Here is a 20,582-nt window from a genome sequence, read left to right on the forward strand (position 1 = left end):
CTAATTTTAAGTGACTACAATGGGGCTAAAATGACCAAAACATCATTTAGGTAATTGGATTTAATTTATCACAAATGGCTGCCCACATATCCAGGGATGTATATATTAGAGGTGGGATTAAGTCACATATGTAAAAGTCAAAAGTCAGTCTCAACTCTTCACTCAAGTTTGAAGCAAGTCCCAAGCTATTGTGGCAAAAATCAAGTCATGCACCCACAAAAGTTCGAGACGAGTCATTATTTGCAGTAAGGAAGTCATAGGAAATACAATCTTGCAGTCGATATAAAAAGTCTACACACCCCTAATTCATATGTCAGGACTTTGTGAGGTTAAAAAAAAAAAAAAAAAAAGACTAAGATCAAAAACGTTTTCCACCATTAATGTGACCTATAACCTGGCTGTACAGGACTTTTTTTTTTTTTTTTTTTTTTTTTTTTAAATCTTTTTGAGAGGGAAGTAGAAATAAATAATATTGGCTGCCCAAGTGTGCACAAATGTAGTTTTCCAATTGAGTTGTACGGGTTATAGGTCACATTAGTGCGAGAAAAAAATTGTGACAGGGCTGTGTAGACTTTTTATATCAACTTTATATTATATGTATATTTATATGCATACTGTATAAAGGCTTTTCATGTCATGCAGCCTAGCGATCGTCTAAGTCAAATCCAGTCTGTCTTATATTTTCCTAAAATTGGTGACTTAAGTCTGACTCAAGTCAGGTGATGTGATTCGAGTTCCCCACCTTTAGTATATACAGCATATACTATATCAGAGCGCAAAAGGGGTTGCAAAGAAAACGCACTAACCGGACACTTAATTAGGAACACTTGCACGATCTAACGAGATCCGATTCAACATCACATTGTACTGTGCACCACATTCACAGTTGTTGTGTTTTCTTGTTCTCATTCCAGGGAGAAATTCAACAACTGCTGATTGACGATGACCCCCAGGCTGCTGCCGCTTATTGTGTCAACTACATGCCAGACTGTGACTCCGCTTTGCACCACAACAACCAAGACCTGGACCTTCAAGGGGTCAGTCCTGCCAACTATAAGGAACATATTCCAGTTGAAAACCCCTAGATATAGTTCATGACAATACATCTTATGGTTGTTTTTGTGTGTTTTGGATGGATATGTGTGCAAACAACAGCAGCAAATTACACACACACAAAAATGGATATTATTTTTTTTTAAATAGAGACACAAAAGCCAACTATTATTTTCCCTATTTGTCTCTTTGCAGGATAGAGTACAGATAAAGTAATATCCCTTAACACTGCACTAGTGGCTCCTAGTATTCATGATCATAGGGTCACATATCCATGAGAGATCGTGTGCTTGATTACAAGTTTGAAGAGGTCACATCTAAATAAGTTGGCCCGCATGGACATTGTTCAACCAATAAAGTGACAACTACACAAAACATACAATGAAGTACATTTGGATGATTTTATGACTGATGACTTCCTTGAAACAGCCAGCAGGAATGCATTTCCTTTAAATCAAGTGGGTCTTTGTTTAGGTAATAACAACTGAGATGAAGCAAACAATCTTAAGACGAGCATTAAATCAGCCAAGTCAACCAGTAACTCACTTCTCACGGATACTTACAATGCATATGCGCACGTGCGTCTGCGCGAAATCTAGTCAATGAAAGACATCCAGAAATCCTGCTGATCGTGATCCAGTTGGCTTTTACGAAACTACTTCAGCTCTGGGATGAGCTCAAAAGCCAAAACATGTCAACATTCCCCACTGGCTGACATCCCTTTGCACACATTGACCCCGTTCGGATCTAAATCACATCCCCCAATGTTGTTTTTACTATTACGGAATTTATAGCTGTTTGTATAGAGAGATTCTAAGAGTGTGTGCGGAACACAGGTCAAAGATATACTGACATTGTGTGTCGCAGGACACAAACGACAAACAAACAAACAAACAAACAAACATGCAAGCAAACTCCACACCAGGAGTTCCCGAGCCAAGTTTCGAAAGCCGGACCTTTTGACTGTGAGGAAGATGTCCAACCACTCGTTCACCGTGCTGCCCGTTCTAAAGATATTAGAATTGAATTGAAATGCTGTTTTTAAACACATTTAAACAACAGTGCTGAATATTTTTCTTAAATGTATTTATTTATGACAGCACAGTGGACTACTGGTTGCCGCATCTGCTATTATGATTTGCGGTGAAGGCTAAAACGGAGAACCACAGCGCAGGGAAGCAAGGAGGCAAAACAAGAGTGCAGGATGTGCTAAAAAAAGATGACTATTTTCAAAAAAAAATGATAAAAAGCAAACAAGGCATGTGGAAGCAAACACTAAATTAAGGTCCCCCCCAAACAAGGTTCAAAGTAACAAACACTTGCTATTAGAATGCATGAAGAACAAAAAGACAAGACAGCAGCTGTCTACAACCATGCTGCTAAGTGACTCATATTTGAGCACAGGAATATAATTCATAAACATTTTTATTCAGCCACTTCCTTTGCCAGGACTCATTGCCACTTGATTTAATTTGTTCCTTTGTTATGTTCTACATTGTACGTTTGTGTTTCTTTTCTCTGTCATCCAACTTTTCCTCACAATGCCCCCTTTTTTTTCACTAAAAGAAGTCCCAACTGGAGCAGCCAGAAGAACAACATGGCAAAGAGGGCAGGAAGGGCAAAAAGAACAAAAAGAAGAGGGACAAGGGCTCTAAGGGCAAAGGCAAACGTAAAGGCAAGGGGAAGGGCAAAGGGAAGAAGAAGGGATCCAAGAAGAAAAAACTTGAAGAGGAAAGTCTGGAGGATGGCTTCATCAGAGTGTCTACCATGTTGCCCGAGTATCTGTCCCAACAGCCTTTTTTGGACATAGAAAGCACTGCAGAAACGCTCAGTCCCACTAAAGTCTACGATGACGAGCCCCTTGCGGAGATATCTACAAATGAACCCTCAACGGAGGCCCCCTCACCCGTCAGCATGGCCGAATCAGAAATTCATGTTGAGGTAGACAAGTTAACAGCTCCCCTATTTTTGGTCACCATAACCAATCGCTCCCCCTGCTAATCTCACATTTCTATTCTCCAGCCGCTCGCCACTAACCGACCAGCACCGTCATCACCCCCTAGTGCACCTTTACGACACCAAAACAGAGAATGCCCCTCGAGTCTTGAGTAGGCCTGCTGTCTGTGTGCTTAACTCTTTAGAAAATGCAATGGCATGCGTAATGTGCTGACCCCAATGTGATATGCATGCTCTGTACAAGGGATGGGCATAGTTACACTGAACTTGCCTATTCGCGGATTTAGTTTGACCCCATCCTCCGTTATTTGCTGAAAAACTCGCGGTTTTACGTCTGCTCTTCCTCAAACACCCCAAGATGGCGCCAATGCCCAGTCTGACAGTTATTGCTTTGGCGCCATCTTGTGGCATGTCAGTACAAAGGCAGTATGTTGAAGCGAGGGGATGCTCGTCTACTTAACAGGCCAGAGCACGAACTAACTGAAAAGTAGTGCTTTGGCTCCATCTTGTGGCGTCTCTAGGCAATCATACACTAGTTGGTTGGAATTCAGTAAAGAATTCATTGCGGTTTAGACAAATGGGAGGGTACGACGGAGTTCTGCTCCTATTGCAGCGATGTAGCCTGAATTTGGTACATTAAATATTTCTATGAAAAACACTTCCGGGCCATAAACAATCCAATTAAAGTCAGCAAGACAGCGGTAAATGTGTGCCTTACGCCAGCAAACTGCAAATTCATACTCTCATGCGAACACTAGTTCATTGCGCGCCATTCGTAACCTCAACTTGTCATTATTATTTCAAATTCATTGTAAATTCGCCCCATAATCGCTCAAGCAGAGTTCAACACCCATCCCTGGTACGTACTGTTCAATATGTGTCTAATCTGTTCGGCTTAAATAGCATCACATCTCTCTTAAAAATGGCATCTTTGTGTCACTTCCCTGTAACACCCAAGGAATGACTTGCCCATTTGTGCAGTGTACTTCCTTTTCCCTGCTGTTCTTCTGCCCTGCGGCAGAGATACAACTTACAACTTCAAGTTTCTAATTGGCCTTCCAACTTGGCAACACCCCCCCCCGCTGCACATTGTCCACCTGGAGCGCTAACATTTCATCTCACAATCGTCCTGCAGGAGCCCGAGACCGGGAAGAGCCCAGAGGTGGAGCACGGCGACGACCTTTACGGCAACCTTGTTGACGAGCTCGCTGTTTCCATAGTTACAGCGGGCATGAATATTACTGAATCTGAGGTTGGTTGAACATAACGTCACATTCAGTGCAGGTGTCATTATAAACATTTCAACACAGGTCCTCGAACACGACGACTACAATAACACCAACTTTGATTATGACGATTATGACTTATACGACGAAGGCTACGATTTTGCATTGGGAGAAGGAGCCCAGACGTGGGAAGGAAAGGTAAAGCTCCCGTCAGACATTTTAAGCCAGTGGTCGGTGTCAAGCGATTTTGTATTCGTCTGCTTCCCTTCCTCAGTCAAGAGTAGCGACTGAGAAAGGACAGAAGGGCGAGCCTGCGGTATTTGAACCGGTGAGCTGCCGGAGGCATCGCATAAATAGCATAGTGGCCTTCAGCTATGAAAAACATGCAAATGAGTTTATATTCTGCTTATCTGTTTATAGGGTGCGCTAGTGGAAGGACCGGCAGGCCTGCCGGGACCGGAGGTGAGTTGGTGTTATTGTTCTGTGTCCATTTTTGTATTCATCAAGAAATGACAAAGGGCTGCAGTGATCCAATTCAATTAGATCGTTAATACGTTCTAAATGAAAAATATCCGTAAATGCCAAATGACCAGGATGTACACTGGGGCTGGCCTTTATTTGTACAAATCCACATTTACAATGAACCAACTTTATTTGTGGCGGACAGGGACCAAGTCCTGCCATGAATAATGAAAAATTCTGCCCATCCTAAAGATGCCACCATATGGCAGCAATGCACTTTTTTTTTTCCTTTTCTGTTAGTCAAGCTTGGGGTCTGACTAAATATGAAAGCTCCACCCTTGCTTCTTCCCTCTTGCAATCAACGTCTTAAACACCTAACGTACAAATCCATTACAACATGCTGGCAATTTTTTGACTTGAGTTCGTTGTCACATTTCTGTGGGGCCAATTATACATTACTTGTGCACTCACTGTAGTAATCTCGCCACGCTGCACTATTTGCACATCTGTTGTTGACCAATACTGGCCACTCATGCCAGAGTAGCATCTGCTCCATTTGCACACTGATTGAGGAGTATCTGCAACATTTGCACAATCAACATTGTCCCAGATTATCGCACTACTCGCTTGAAGTCTCGGCGCCCTTTGCACAATGGTCATTGGACCGGACTATTGCAATATTAGTCTTTCGAACTGCTCTAAGTGCTAGAGGACTCTGCATCTTTTTGCACAATTGTCAAAAAAACAAAAAACAAAACAAAAAACAAATGTACCGGCATTACCAGATAACTAGCATCCACCAAGACACATTGCATTGAAAACGTAATTACAGTCATTGAGTAATACCACCAGCGACGAGGTGCTGCATTGATGAATGAATGCAGACAACACACCGAGTGATTCATTTGGGTTGGCGTCTATTTGAGAAGAAGCCACTGAAGGAATATGTAAGTCAGACTGACAATATCTTATTATCCTTCACAGGGACTTCCTGGTCCAGCTGGACCAACAGGCCCCCCAGGATCCAGGGGAGACCCTGGTGAAATGGTGAGTAGAGCTTTGGAGCGTATTGTATTAGACTTATTTGACCACACACACACACACACGCACACGATAATACAGCCACAGGATTACAATGGCCCAGTTTGCAGAGTTCAAGTGGCTGGACCGAAGGGTCTCATGTTGACACACAACGTTTGACCTCCTTTTTCTTGCTCGGTTTGTGCACCTGTTCAAATGTTCACAGTGCACAACAAGGGAATACAAATACTTGCAGAGATTAAATGAGAAGACAGATGGATTGAAGGTCAATAATAAGTGAATAGATTTTTCTTTTTTTTAAATTAATTTAAATATATGCGTGTCATGTATTTTAAGGGTCCTGCAGGACGTACTGGTCTTCCGGGGGTTGACGGAATTCCAGGTCCACAAGGGACGTTGCTGATGCTACCTGTAAGTGTCCATAACGCAGAGCCTGCTTTACCAGTATTGACCACAAGGGAGAGCTGTTTGACTGAGCTGCATCCACTCCTGACTTTATTCTTGCCCTCAGTTCCAGTACAGGAGTGATTCCCAAAAGGGACCGGTGGTGACCCCCCAGGAGGCCCAAGCGCAAGCCATCATGCAACAGGCCCAGGTGCTTCTCTTTACCGTGTGCACGAATCATCCCGTCATTAGAGCAATTGATCATGATTTCAAAAATATTTCTCATGCAATTGCGGCTTTCTTCCAGCTGTCAATGAAGGGACCTCCAGGTCCAACGGGTCTTACAGGGCGCCCAGGCCCACTGGTAAGCTGAATTGTCCCGATACAGAACAAGATTTTTAAAGGATCAATGCTCAATTTGATGTTGCTGCATGTGTCAATAACTGTCAGGGAGCTCCGGGCGCCGCCGGCCACAAAGGAAACATTGGCGACCCAGGCCCGCCGGTAAGACCAGACATGTTTATCTCACCACGAGCTTCCATCTGCCACTGACTTTCATTGTCACTGTATTGACTTCCTTTCATCCAGCTTGACCCCCCCCACATTAATTTTTGCATTTGTCTTGTCCATAAAGGGACCCCAAGGATTGGCAGGAGTTCAAGGAAGTAACGGGAAATCAGGAAAAAGGGTGAGCTATGGGATGGAAATGTCTGTATGACATCATGTGATTAAAATTAGTATTATTATTTGAAACTGGACCACACTTCGTTTAGGGCCGTGCTGGGACAGATGGAGGACGTGGAGCTCCAGGTGAAACTGGTGTTAAGGTAAGACATCACAGTGCTGCATTGCAGTGTTGAGATGCTGCAACTTCAGTGCAAGGAACATTCATGACAGAAATTATTTCTAGACTTGGTTGAGCACAGTGGAAATAGCTTTTCCTTCCTATAACCGAATTCTACAGTAAATGGTTTTCAATATCACCCCTTTGTTAACTCTACATGCAGTTATTTTAAAGTAAGAGTCTTTCTCTGGCAAATCCAGCATCCTCCAACATTCCAAAAATATGCATGCAAGTCTCTTGTCATTTTCTAGTTCCCACATTCAACTTTTGATTGAATGGCTGTGTTTTAGCGTATTGGGGCGGGGCTACAGATGTGCTCTGACTGATTCATTAATCGAACTATAAGTGATTGGTCCTACTATTTTTTTATATTCTTATTTGTGTCACACAATAAGTCTAAAACTCAAGGCCCATGGGCCAGATCTGGCCGTGCATGTCATTTTATGTGGCCCACGAAGGCTTGGACCAATTTGTCCTTGACACCCGTAAACAAACACAGTGCAGCTCAGCTTCTGTCTAGCAAACATCCAAATGGTTCTAAAAAGTAAGAGATTTAAGATGTTGACGTTTCTTTTCAAACGTCAATAAATCTGTCCCTGTTAACACAAAAGCAGCTTGTTTCACATTTTCTTTTCTTACTGTACTGAACATGAAACGAACCGTGACCGGAAAACCCCGGCATGTGCCAAAAATTTACGATTATACCTGCACCGTGAGGGCAATCATAACTACAATGTGGGCCGCAATGAAAAAAAGTTTGACAACCCTGCTCTTCGACCTCACAGGGTGATCGAGGTTTCGACGGCCTGCCGGGACTTCCGGGAAACCAGGGACACAAAGTGAGTTCTTATTCCTTTTACGCGATTTGCGCACATGAATGCCTCACAAGGTAAAATGTATATTTGCATCATCTACTTGATTGTTGTAAATTCTGTGCAAGCGGCGTACGCTGAGTAGCATCTGCTCAAAGCATCCTTCCCATGGAGAGAACTTTGAAAAAAATGATATTATATTGCAGCTTTGTGGTGATGGTTTTGTTTTTCATAGGGGGACAGAGGAAAGCCTGGTCCTCACGGGCCTGCCGGAGAGCCGGGAGAAAGGGTGAGAGAAGAATATTTTTCCAAAATCGACAAAATGCACCATGCAGGTGTTTGGTTTGTTGTATTTTTTTGTTGTTGTTGTTGTCAATCTTGCAAGGTTAAAAGAGATTTAATACCGTGATAAACGGATCAATACGACACACCGTATAAATGCTACAGCACCACACAAACCAAAGCAGGCTGCTCTGAATTTAAGTAACTCCAAAATCCTATTCCACCACACAAAAAACAACAACAACAACAAAAAACATACAAGGCTACACAATGCAAAAAAATAAAAAAAAATGACAGACTGAATTTCTGTCACGAGTAAAGTAAAAGAGAGCAGTTTTTCAGTCATGGATGTAAAAGAAACGTATATGAGGGCGGGGTGGAATCATTTAATTGAGCTATTTGCACAGAGGCGGTCAGAATTAGGATGTCATGATTAGGATCTGATCCATGCTGAAAACCCGTTGCCTTCTTTGTATTTGGTAGGGACCAAATGGACCTGTTGGCCCCAGGGGGCAACCTGGTGAACCCGTGAGTAAAACACACACACACACACACACAATACTGCATGCAAGTATAATTACTAACACTAAAAGATGTTATTTGGCATAGTGGTGCTTATATAAGACCTCATTCCATTTTACATGGCACATGACATGAGCTTGTGACGAGTACATGCATCAAGTTATTTTAATGAACAACAGACATACAAATTCATTAGAATAGAAATATAATCCATATAATCCCCAACAGGAAAAGTTAGTAATCAAATATTGGAATTCCCTCTTGGTGTAATTATAGCCAGACCATACATTCCGATTTAGCACCAGAGTAAGTTTTGAACTATGAACCCTATGCATGTTCGACCTGCTGGTTTGACGTGACTTCTAACCCTTTCATTCAAATCGGTTTACATATTAACAATGGCAGTGAATGAGTTCAATCATTATATATTTTGCTTGTTTACCAATGTTTAATGTGCCAAGGCCAATTTTACACAAACATATCACAGCACACCACTAAACAAAAATGTCCTAAAAATTAGGAATACCGAAATAATGATGAATAATTAATTAGTTATACTACTTTGAAAGGTCATTAAAATAGTTACGCCAATACATTTTCTACAGGGTAACTTTAACGATTGTAACTAACTACATTTCCAAAGTAATCTTCCCAAAACTGCATTATTGTACCTTCTGCCATACAATAGAAGAGTATTTAATTGTTCTGGCTGTCCACTATACATCGTTGGAATAGATCGATGAACAAAGATGTGTGTAATGAATAAATATGTTTCGGAGAAATTAAGTGAAATTGGATAATGTCCTGCTGGACCCCTGATGATATCACATGGCACACTAGCGTAACATGGCACCCCGGTTGGGAATCACTGTATTATGTGATATCGTGTTTTGTTTTGTAATGGCCTGTGTTTGTGTCTGTAAAGATGATTGGCTTGATCATAATGGATTATGTATGAATGAAACATTATCATCAAAAACCTGGCATTCCACCAAGCAAAAAGGTTGCACTGGAAAATAACAAATAAAGTAAAATGACACATGCAATATCTTCAGTGCAGACTGTCCTAGCTCCAAAGTGCCTCGTAGAGAAATGCAAGGCAGGCTGAGATGTGAGGAGCACCAGTGGTGAGCGTGTCATTTCATCTCTGCAGTCAGCATACCGGCTGATTGACTTGCACTCCATCCTTCCTCCCATTAGGAGCTTTGGGCTCAGCGGGCGACTGTCCCTCCAAATGCATCGCTCTGCGCGGCGAGGAAATAAAGTGCCATAAGACATGCTCCCGGAGCTGTGTTAAACTACAGATGCTGTTTTCACGAGTGAGATGGGGAAGAAAAAAAAAAGAAAAAAAGCGTGACAGCCAGAGACAAATGCCAGGCAGAAATTGGGTTTACTGGGAACGAGATAGAGGCAGAGAGAAGAGATAAAAATCATGGCCGCAATGATTATATTTCCATATCAATCACCTCCCGGGAGATCACAGATGTGGCTTTGGAACAGGTGGCTTGGCCAGCCTACAAAGAGTATGTTAGCGGGGTGGGGAGGTTTGGCACAAAAAAAACTTTTTACTTTTGAGTCGCTTATTTTCAGTGCAGTATTCCTCGCATCATGTTATAATATACGCAAATAAAAGGATGTTTCGGCTCCAGGGTTCACGGGGTCTTGTTGGGCCGAGGGGGCCATCGGGAGCACCTGGCCAACCGGTAAGTCAACATTGCTTCAAATTCAAAATCAATATCACATTTCTTTTTTTTTTTTTTTTTTTTTTTAAATCACATCAATTATTAACCATATTGTTAGGGTATCCAAGGAACGGACGGAGTGCAGGGGTCAAAGGGAAACCAGGTCAGTCTGTTAACATAACCCTGATGACTGTATATAAAGGATCACCTGCGCTATTCAACGGTTTAGTAGTTGCATGATGATCAGTGGCAGCTTCTGGCGTCTGCGTGTGTTTCGGTGGTGGGGCGTCAAAAGTGGGGGTCTCGCCCGACATGCCGTTCAAGCTAGGACCGCCACTGATGATTGCATAAACATCATTTGGAGATGATGATGCTTGTTTACAGGGCCCGCATGGAGAAATAGGACCTGCAGGACAACAAGGAAATCCTGGACCACAGGTACTGCACACAGGCAAACTCTAGACCCGTTTTTTAGTATTATTATATTTTTTTAAAACTTACCTTGTTCAGCATCCTGTTCGTTCTCTTGTTCAACATAAGCCACCAATAAACCAATTATTATCTTTTTTTTTTTAGTTTTCTCAGTTCAGAATATTGGCTAAGCTCTTTGGACTTTTGGATGAATTAATATACAAATTGACTTGATTTATTATACAGTATATTGTATTTTTTGTAATACATTTTTAATGATAAAAATAATGATATCCACCACAAAGCTAAAATGAATTTCAGTTCAGATTTGACTCGTTTCCATTTCAATAAACCATCCATCTGCTCACTATTCCGGACTCATATACACGCGTGCGCACGCGCGCACACATTCACACACACACACACACATAGCCACAAATATCAGCTCATCTCTGCATTCTCTGCATCTTTTGACCTTTAACCTGACTGAAGCCTTGGCTTTGCCGCAGGGATCGCCCGGCCCCCAGGGTCCCATCGGGTTGCCGGGAGAGAAGGTGGGTCACTTTTGTCTCGCTTATTCCCAGAATTAACTCTGTGTGACCTTGCGAGCGTTGGCACCACACATGCCCACAGGAGGGGACAGTACGACTCAACTAGTGCTGGCTCCCATTGTGACAGGATTGATACCGACGGGAAATCAATGCCTAAGAAAAATACACACGCGCACGGACATTAAGGACAGCCTTGGCCATTGTGCATCAAGCGGCTGGCCCGATAAAAAGCAAAAAAAAAAAAAAAAAAAGGGGCCTAAGTCATTGTAAATACTGATGTAGATGTAAATGTGAGGTATTCTATGTTATTTTGTCTAATTTAGGGTCCCCAGGGGAACCAGGGCATGCAAGGACTACCAGGCATTGATGGACCGCCTGTAAGTATACACAAAAACACACTACGTGCATCCATACTGTCCAAGCATGTAACTATTGGGCGTTAAGAATGACAACGTGTCAATAAATTAAAGGTAGTCCAGACGGATGAAATGTACACAGTCGGCACATGTATATAAAGCATATGTATAAATGGAAAAGAGGAAACTATTTGAATGCAGAGAAAGGCGGAGGAAATTGTAATTTTTTTATTAAAGTTTGACTTGTCAGCAACTGTAGTGTGTGGACCGGGGCTTCAGGCTGGCGTAGCCACTTTTGAGCGCCTCGTTGTTGCGGCATCGAAAATCCCCGCGATGACCAGGTGGGATATATTCAAGCCACCGGAGGCTTTAGGCGAATGTATTTTTGCTGTTATGTGTAGATAAAAGAAGGATCCTAAACGAAGTAGCCTCCATTTTTGCAGGTCATAGTAGTGGTATTTGATTGAGAGTTGAGCGGGGGCGTACTTTCTAACGCAGACGCACCCGCAGCGTTTGAGAGCTAAAAGAACGGCTTCATTTTTTCATAATTTTGAAGCCTCATTTAAATCCTTAATTTTTCTAATCGTTCATATTTGGCAAGGTTGTTCTCTGTCACGTGTCAAATTTAGGAGACATTTTTTTCCCCGTTACAGGAACTTTGCAAATGATACTTGCCTGTACAGTACAATGAACGTGGAACAGATGAATTCCATTTCCATTATTTCCTATGGTGAAAATTGTTCCTAAATATGAACAAACGACAACAGATTATGTTCCACCGCCATGGTTTCACTGTATTTGGGGGTGGAGGGGGGAGGGTGGGGACAAAAAAGGTTCTCATATCCTAGTCTAAATTGCAGCGGGACACATTTGAATGGCTCTCACTCGATGCTCCTTTTAATTATGCTGCAAAGCTTTGGTTCAAGCAATTGCACTTTAATGGGAGCTTCACTCTCACTAACACGGATTTTTCCTCTTTTTAATTGCCACGTTGCAGTCGGGGAAATTCCATTAAGCGCGATGCAATGACAGTGTATTTACAACGCCACTAATTCGAGTTGATATTGTCCCTTCTCTTGCTGCAGGGTCACCCAGGAAGAGAGGGACCCCAAGGAGACAAAGGCACCCAAGTGGGTACCTGCACGTCACATCCTTGTTCACGCTTACTCTTTACTCAGGAACAACAAACTCGGTCTAGGCACCTTAATTATAACGCAGAAGTGTCATTCTCAGTTACCTGCAGGATAGGACACAATAGCTGAATACAATGATGTGCTCATGTAAAATGTCTCTCACTGTTGATTCGTCTTGCAAAAAATATATGAACATTATAATGTGTCGTATGCAGGGGGTGCTAGGCACCCAGGGGCCAATCGGGTACCCGGGACCCCGCGGCGTCAAGGTGAGACAATTGATGCAATGACAGCTGTGATATATATTTTTTTTTTTTTGAACCGCTCCCACTAAAAGTCATTGTTCACACATATACACGCTTTCTGTGATGGACATGCAGTTTGTGTCAGGTGATAGTTGGAGGCAAATGGCTTGGTTCTCAAGGGGAAGTGCTAACAAACTGCGCGGACACATAATGGATGGAGACATGTCCGAGTACAGAGTGTGTGTGTGTGTGTGTGTGTGTGTGTGTACAATAATTCTTTCAAACTTAAAAGAAAACAAGTAACCTTCTCAACGAATTGCAGTCTGAGATTCAATATAAGAATAATACAGTTTTACCTCAAGTTTTACGAGATACGAGCCATCGCTCGGACGATTATTTTTATTTTTTTTTATTTTCATCTTGAGTTGCGAGCAAAAAATGTGAGTCACGAGGACTAGATGGTAGCAGTCAACTTCGCTGCAAGCAGCAGCTTGGACACTAGCGATCAGTTCTTCAAAAAATAGCCCAACTTCTTGCTTCTTGCTTTTTTTTTTTTGCCAGTCACAGTTTAAATTTACTGGGAAACTAAACATAAAACATAGCGATTTACACGTCGACTATTTAACCAAACAGGATAACCTAGCCTTGCGAAAGTCCCCTAAACTTAATACTAACACCTAATGCAAAATGCCATAGACGGGCTAACGAAACTAGCATTGATGTCGTTGCGTTCAAAGACACTCGGAAATCTCAGCGCTCTGCACAACTGAGCTTGCATACTGTACCGTACAGGTATTTTAGTCCTTGTAAAAAAAAAATGATTTAATGACATTTTATTTTGTTTTATAGATGTTGAGACTAGAAAATGCTTATTTTACCATAATTCCCAAAAATTAAGAAATCCTGATATGGTAAATTTTCAGCAACATAAAAGACTTAAAAAAACCTGCGATGCACTGAATCTGCAATCGGTGAACCGCGATATAGTGAGGGATTACTGTATTTTGTATGTCATGCAGCTAAAGAGTTAAGAAATGTCCGTTAAGCAATGCAGCAAACCCCAAACATGATAATCAAATAAAAATAAAAATACAAACTAATCACCACCAGGATTAGTTAAGTATTAAATATTAGTTTATGTATTTATTTTTATTTTTTTCTTAAAGGGAGCAGATGGCGTTAGAGGTTTAAAGGGTTCCAAAGGAGAGAAGGTGAGTTACACTTTGGATGCCTGTGTTGGTTGCATTAAATCAATCAGCCGTTAAATCCTTTGATTTAGTATCACAATACCGAGACACATTTGTCATTCAAGGTCTCACTTGTCCCCTCATTAGGGAGAAGATGGCTTCCCTGGCTTCAAAGGTGACATGGGCCTCAAGGGAGACAGGGTGAGAGCATCCTCATAACGCTTTGTTTTTCCTTCCCCACTTATTTGATACAAGTCTGCAAAACAAACCAACTTTTTGATTGATTTTTCTACCTTTTAGGGTGACAGTGGGGCCCTAGGTGCTCGCGGAGAGGACGGGCCAGAAGGGCTAAAGGGCCAACAGGGAGCCATGGGGGATTTAGGACCTACTGGGATTGCCGGAGACAAGGTATCATATATGAGGAATAAGGATATACTGGTTAATTGTAACTTCTGCCATCTAGTGGAAGAGTTTTGAATTGTTCTGCCTGTCACTATACGCCACTGGCATGGATAGATGAACAATGATAAATTCGTAGTCGATGAATGATGATTTTCTAACCATTTTGGTGAAATTGGATTTTCCCATAGCACACCTGATGATTTCTCACGGCACGCTTGGTACAGTGGTTTGAAATCACTGCTCTTTTCATCGAACACTTTTCAACTGTATTTGAGTGGTAGAATGTCAAGGACTGAGTGACCTCACAAAGGCTGTCCTAACTCAAGAACTCATTTCAGGATTATGACACCATTTCACATTCATGTCATAAAGATAATGACGTGTAGGCTCATATCCAAGAGGTCAGCTTTGCGGGAACAATAGACGGGCCTTTGCACAAAATGCATATAACCGCGATTGGGATATTGTGCTCATTTTAGTCAACAAATCACATAACTGACTTTTTTTTTGTTTTGTTTTTTAAAAACAGGGCCACCTTGGAGTGCCAGGACTGCCTGGATACCCGGGACGTCAAGGATCAAAGGTAATCAAATCCATCACTGATGAGGCTCAGTGTTGTTCCTGTCTGTACCCATTCTTCTTTGGTTAAGCACAAAATGATGATAGACGATTTATTAAAATTGGCTATTCTATTAATAGACCTCGGAACTACCCATTCATCACATGCTGATGAATAAGGGCATTTAACATTGTGTTGTTTCGGATTAGATTAGTTATAATTTGATAGCGTAATTAATTACACGCTGATGAGACACTGGAATGCGTGCGCCAGGCTGATGAACCTCCTCGCGTCTCTCCAGGGATCACTTGGCTTCCTTGGTGCAGCAGGAGCCCAAGCAGAGAAGGGACGAAGGGTGAGGAAACTTTTATTCATTTAAATCCACATCCCGTAGCTTCAAAAATGCACATGTAGGTACGGTTAAAATGGATTATTAATTTTCAATCCAGGGTCCAGCTGGTCAGCCTGGATCTGGAGGCCAAAGAGGTCCTAACGTAAGTGCAGCTATGTGTCTACAATCTAATACATTATTACCATGATTAGATTGCGATAGTAAAGGTGGCCGCTGTGGCGTTTACTTCCTTATTTGGCACTTTCCCACCATGAGATGAATTATTCACATGCTTATTAGCCTTTTGTTTTGGCCGACAGGGGGCCCGAGGAGGAAGAGGAGCAAGAGGTCCCACTGGGAAGCCTGGAGAAAAGGTGATGGGGCTAAAAAAAAAATATAACGCTAATCTTAAATTATAACATTGCATTTGCATCCTGTAAATATCTAACCTAAAGTGAGCAAAGATGGTGCAAGTGAAATAGGCCCTTCATGTTTTTTGTTTTTGATAGGGTTCGTCTGGACAAGATGGCCCGCAGGGATCCCCCGGAGAACAGGTAATCTCGACTCATGGACAGTGGTTTGACTTTAAGTGTCTCAAATTGGAATTTGACAAGCTCCAAAAAACACCATCATTGGCTGAGGTATTTATTTACGCTTCATATTATGTTTTAGGGTCCCCAAGGGCCACAGGGAATGCACGGAGAAACAGGACCAAAAGGACCAAATGTGAGTGGACTTATTGGTGATTTTATTATTTGTCTTTTACCTTACTTTTTTAGACATCATTTAGTTTGAGTTTTTGACACAATAACCAAAGATAGTATTTGCCTAGGGTCCACCTGGAAAAGATGGAGTACCAGGTCATCCTGGCCAGAGAGGGGAACCAGTAAGTCGTCGACTGCATTACACGCACATTTTATTAATTCTTTATACTGTTGCCTTCAGACCCTAACAATAAATGGCCAAAGAGCTGAGAGTTAGCATCATAAACTATAATACAGCGGGCAAAAGTTATGACACTAAATGTTCTTGCTTATAAGGGATTCCAAGGCAAAAATGGCCCCCCTGGTCCCCCGGGTGTTGTCGGACCACAGGTAAGAGGATTAACACGTTAATACCGCTATGGCTTTTATTCTTTTGAATCCTATTCCACACAGTCAGTAAAAAAAATTGTCCAAATGTCCTTTTTAGGGCAAGTCCGGTGAAACGGGGCCAAACGGCGACAGGGGCCACCCGGGGTCACCGGGATCACCGGGTGAGCAAGGATTACCTGGATCGGCCGGAAAGGAAGGAGCCAAGGTGACTAGTTTTTATCGCAACGTCAAGCTCATAATTACTTGGCGGTCCTGTCCTTTTAATTAAAGCCCAAGGACGTGGTCAAAACTTTCAAAGCATTATCTTATCTACTGTTAGCATTCTAACTTCGAAAAGCTCACAGAAAAGATTAGTATTCTTTCTTTGTACGACTCACTAGTCGATGTAATGACTGCATAAGTGCCTGCCGGCCACTCGGTAGAGTTCTTATGTGTGTTGATTATGCGCTTTCCAGGGAGACCTGGGCCCAGCAGGAGGACCAGGAAAGAGTGGCCCTGCAGGGCTCCAGGGATTTCGGGGGAGCAGAGGGATCCCTGGTGCAACGGTATCGCAAAAATTCCGCTACGAGACTCCGCTGAAATTTGCAGCATTTTGATCACAACGGCTATGATGACTGGAAATCATACGACGGAGAAAATCAAATGGCTTGATTGCAAAGTCGTTTGTGTCTCCCTCCAGGGTCCTGAAGGCTTAAAAGGAGGAGAGGGTGTACCTGGTATTGCGGGACTCATCGTAAGTCTAATCTCGAACTATTTCACTTCACCCCATTCGTCTGTGGAGCTTCTGTAATGTAACATGTTAGTACAGAAGAATAAGAACAGCATCCACTCCCTGAATCACGTCTCTCTTTCTCGTGATCCCCCCAGGGTGCCACCGGAGAGAGGGGACCCGCTGGGCCGGCGGGTGCTATTGGCCAGCCAGGGCGCCCCGGCAGTGTGGGCCCTGCGGGGCCCATCGGAGAGAAAGGCGAACCAGTAAGACTCCAAAAACACTCTGAATTGAGTTTACGCGCCCAATTTGATCCGATGCATAACGATAACCTCGATTGTGTGCGCTTTCATTGTTTCCAAGGGAGAGAAAGGCCCCGCCGGGATGGCCGGGCATGACGGGGAACAAGGACCTTTTGGGCTGCCAGGACCTGTAGGACCACCTGGGCCTCCAGGGGAGGACGGAGACAAGGTATTCAACCCTGACTGACGGACATAACATTGCACTTTGAAGGGTACAATGACTCACCACTAAAGTGGTATCGTCAAAGGTTCTGTTTGGGTAAAAACCTGTTTGGGAACATACCCGTCTCATTTTGGGCTTGGAATAGGTACCAATAGTTACACTGCATCCAATATTAGCTGTTTGACAAAAATCTACGTTTTGTATAGCTCCAGGAACAAGAACTCATCTACTTCAGTAGCCCTATGTGTGCCAATGAAGACTGTGTGTTTGTGTTGACATGAGTGCATCTGTATCCGTAGGGTGAGACAGGAGGACCGGGCCAGAAGGGAAGCAAGGGAGACAAAGGAGAAGCAGTGAGTATGAATTCCATTTGTGACTTGCATCAGCAGGAGGCAGAGGACATCCTGGCTCATAATTGGTTTGGGATAATTCATTATGATAACAGTTTGTCTGTACAATGCACCCCGCCGGGATAATGAGCAGATGGCTTTTAATCATGTCTTCAGCGAAAGTATTTAACAGTCGGTCTGCTTTTTAGGGACCTCCGGGACCTATTGGAATTCAAGGACCCGTGGGCCAGCCAGGAATGCTTGTACGCCGCCATAACTCCCAATACACAGCATCAGTGTGCATCCGCAGTGGATCCTTTGGTTTGTTTCGCAGTGTTGATCCGGCTTTGCGTGTTTCAGGGCGCAGATGGCGAGCTAGGTCCTCGTGGGCAGCAGGGAATGAATGGAGCCAAAGGAGATGAAGGACAGAGGGGCTTCAAGGGACCAACTGGTCCTGCGGGCCTACAGGTAAAAAAGACGAGATTACATTACATACTCAAGATCCAGTAATTAATTCAGATTGAAATCCTTGGCTGTCTTCGTGTGCAGGGAATGCCAGGATTGCCAGGGGAGAAAGGAGAAAGTGGGCATGTAGGCTCTATGGTGAGTAAAAATGATGGATACAACACTAAAATGGTTTATTTTGGGGGGCGGTGCTAGGAGGAGTTGTCATTGCATATATGTAGCTGGACTTTAAACAACAACCTTAAGATAAATCAGCAGAATTCTAACCAATCAGTCAATCCACTAATTATACACACCACAGCTTTGTTTAGTTTTTGCTCTACGGCTTCATTACAGGCCTGTGCTAGAGTAGATTGGCACAAATCAAACCTTCAACCAAATCCTATACCCTTTTGTTATAATAACAATAACGCATTACACTTACATAGCGCTTTTCATGATACTCAGACACTGTACGCTGCCATTCTGCACCTACGGCCCCTCCGACCACACTCATTCACCATTCGTTATACAGCCCCAAACTTCATTCCCGTGTATGAAATAAGATATTAAGCTCTTTTTTAATAAAGTCCACTCTTATTTCTGGAGATGAGGCTGTGTTCCTGTATTTTCTCATTGAGCTTTATTTGGAGCAGATTACTATGAACAGTAATCTGCATCTGTTTTGACGTCAAATCAACATGAAAGAATGTTTGTATTTGAATGTTTGGAGCTTAAGGCGACTACATCTACTTAGATTTATTTTATTATTCATTAAAAAAATTTGAGCCAATGCAGACAAATTAGGACTGGATTCCCCCCCCCCGTTTGGTTGATTATAATTGCACCCAAAATGATTCAGATATGAGACGAAGAACGATGAAAGAATTTCCGCTGTTCTGAATGACGAATGGTAGTTTGTGCTCTTGCTGCATGAATTAGATTAGATTAAGGTTAAATTAGATTAATCTCAGTATTGTACAGACGACGCAAGATGGCAGACTGAAGAGCACGTCTGGTTTTACTTTTACTGATCTATTGAGACGCTGCGCAGGTACTCTCTGTGAGGAAAAAAAGCTAAGGTCTGCCTGTTCCAATATTCTCACAGTGCAAACACCTATTTAATTTTCTAATGTAAAGAAATGTACCAAATACAAGTGAACATAAAAGCCAGGACAACATTATACTGCAGAACATGACACGCATGAAAATATTAGAGGTGCTTTGTTTTGACAACAGTCTATTAAAAACACATTTCAAAAAAACTATTGAAAGGTCCTCGTTCATAAGGATTTGCAAATAGGACTGAAAATACTGTAATATGCAGGCTAGTAGTCGGCATGCAAACCATCTTGGAATTAACGGGACGCCGCTGGACACCAAGTGTGTAAAAAAAGCCCCCACGTGTTATCAGAAACGTGTGATGAAAGAGTAAAATACAGAAAGACCATCTCTGAATGAAAGGCGGGTTCCCTTTGGTGAAAGTGGAAAAAAAAGATGAGACGAGCGACAGAGAGGAAGTGGAGTGGAAGGAAGAGGCGGGCCGCTGACTGCGAGAAGGAAGGAAGACGGTCGTGACAGCTGCTAATCAGATTAGCCTCAGCCTTGGCTGACTAATGAGCATCCTCCTTTGTGATAGTCATCTCGGTGCGCCGTCAACCATGAGCGCACGCTCTGCCAGATTCTCTACAGCCCCTCTGCTACCACGGCCAGATTATGTAGCGAGATTAAGCCAAAACAGAAAGAGTCAGAAAACAGGAGGTTGCCAAGGACACTTGTGGGACCTTCGTGTATATGTCTGACTGTTACGGATCAGGAATTGTCACCAGTATGTCCCCACTGAATGGATGTGTGTGCTTTCCACCAGTCTCAAGCTAGATCGTGTTCCTTTCTTTCACACTTTTCCTTCCGTTTACTCAACTGAAGCTCACAGCACAGTTGGGATTAATTGCTTGGCCCTCTGTAGCGCGGCATTGAGCAGTCCAATCACGTTCTGACTGACTGTTGGCTGAGAGAATACGGTCCTTTTCATAACAGCTTTATTATTACTAAGATGGAGAGAGAGATAGTGGTGGCGTGGCAAATGAGGGTAACGACCTGTC

At 42.8% G+C, this 20,582-nt stretch overlaps 1 protein-coding gene and 1 long non-coding RNA gene across 7 annotated transcripts in view; one reads left to right on the plus strand and one right to left on the minus strand.

The window, feature by feature from the left end:
• Positions 1–20,582, plus strand: part of col5a3a (collagen, type V, alpha 3a) — a 68,761-nt gene that overhangs the window by 39,567 nt on the left and 8,612 nt on the right. For 3 of the 4 annotated variants that reach the window (XM_061748612.1, XM_061748614.1, XM_061748611.1), the window contains exons 5-47: positions 915–1,037; positions 2,620–2,994; positions 4,145–4,261; positions 4,320–4,433; positions 4,510–4,563; positions 4,656–4,697; positions 5,682–5,744; positions 6,075–6,149; positions 6,250–6,333; positions 6,430–6,486; positions 6,573–6,626; positions 6,757–6,810; positions 6,896–6,949; positions 7,752–7,805; positions 8,014–8,067; positions 8,544–8,588; positions 10,232–10,285; positions 10,383–10,427; positions 10,649–10,702; positions 11,185–11,229; positions 11,550–11,603; positions 12,668–12,712; positions 12,931–12,984; positions 14,127–14,171; positions 14,295–14,348; positions 14,448–14,555; positions 15,079–15,132; positions 15,410–15,463; positions 15,558–15,602; positions 15,760–15,813; positions 15,949–15,993; positions 16,112–16,165; positions 16,272–16,325; positions 16,480–16,533; positions 16,631–16,738; positions 16,989–17,078; positions 17,213–17,266; positions 17,401–17,508; positions 17,606–17,713; positions 18,007–18,060; positions 18,246–18,299; positions 18,397–18,504; positions 18,586–18,639. In XM_061748612.1, coding sequence (XP_061604596.1) covers positions 915–1,037; positions 2,620–2,994; positions 4,145–4,261; positions 4,320–4,433; positions 4,510–4,563; positions 4,656–4,697; positions 5,682–5,744; positions 6,075–6,149; positions 6,250–6,333; positions 6,430–6,486; positions 6,573–6,626; positions 6,757–6,810; positions 6,896–6,949; positions 7,752–7,805; positions 8,014–8,067; positions 8,544–8,588; positions 10,232–10,285; positions 10,383–10,427; positions 10,649–10,702; positions 11,185–11,229; positions 11,550–11,603; positions 12,668–12,712; positions 12,931–12,984; positions 14,127–14,171; positions 14,295–14,348; positions 14,448–14,555; positions 15,079–15,132; positions 15,410–15,463; positions 15,558–15,602; positions 15,760–15,813; positions 15,949–15,993; positions 16,112–16,165; positions 16,272–16,325; positions 16,480–16,533; positions 16,631–16,738; positions 16,989–17,078; positions 17,213–17,266; positions 17,401–17,508; positions 17,606–17,713; positions 18,007–18,060; positions 18,246–18,299; positions 18,397–18,504; positions 18,586–18,639 — 3,129 coding nt within the window. The remainder of the gene's footprint in view (positions 1–914; positions 1,038–2,619; positions 2,995–4,144; positions 4,262–4,319; positions 4,434–4,509; positions 4,564–4,655; positions 4,698–5,681; positions 5,745–6,074; positions 6,150–6,249; positions 6,334–6,429; positions 6,487–6,572; positions 6,627–6,756; positions 6,811–6,895; positions 6,950–7,751; positions 7,806–8,013; positions 8,068–8,543; positions 8,589–10,231; positions 10,286–10,382; positions 10,428–10,648; positions 10,703–11,184; positions 11,230–11,549; positions 11,604–12,667; positions 12,713–12,930; positions 12,985–14,126; positions 14,172–14,294; positions 14,349–14,447; positions 14,556–15,078; positions 15,133–15,409; positions 15,464–15,557; positions 15,603–15,759; positions 15,814–15,948; positions 15,994–16,111; positions 16,166–16,271; positions 16,326–16,479; positions 16,534–16,630; positions 16,739–16,988; positions 17,079–17,212; positions 17,267–17,400; positions 17,509–17,605; positions 17,714–18,006; positions 18,061–18,245; positions 18,300–18,396; positions 18,505–18,585; positions 18,640–20,582) is intronic. The other variant, XM_061748613.1, reaches the window with a different exon arrangement.
• The window catches only part of LOC133465622 (uncharacterized), a 62,741-nt gene continuing 59,661 nt past the window's right edge, over positions 17,503–20,582 (minus strand). For all 3 annotated transcript variants that reach the window (XR_009784687.1, XR_009784689.1, XR_009784688.1), the window contains one exon: positions 17,503–18,498. This is a non-coding gene — a long non-coding RNA (uncharacterized LOC133465622). The remainder of the gene's footprint in view (positions 18,499–20,582) is intronic.

The sequence above is a fragment of the Phyllopteryx taeniolatus genome, chromosome 16, assembly GCF_024500385.1.
Source record: "Phyllopteryx taeniolatus isolate TA_2022b chromosome 16, UOR_Ptae_1.2, whole genome shotgun sequence".
Taxonomy (NCBI): Eukaryota; Metazoa; Chordata; class Actinopteri; order Syngnathiformes; family Syngnathidae; genus Phyllopteryx; species Phyllopteryx taeniolatus.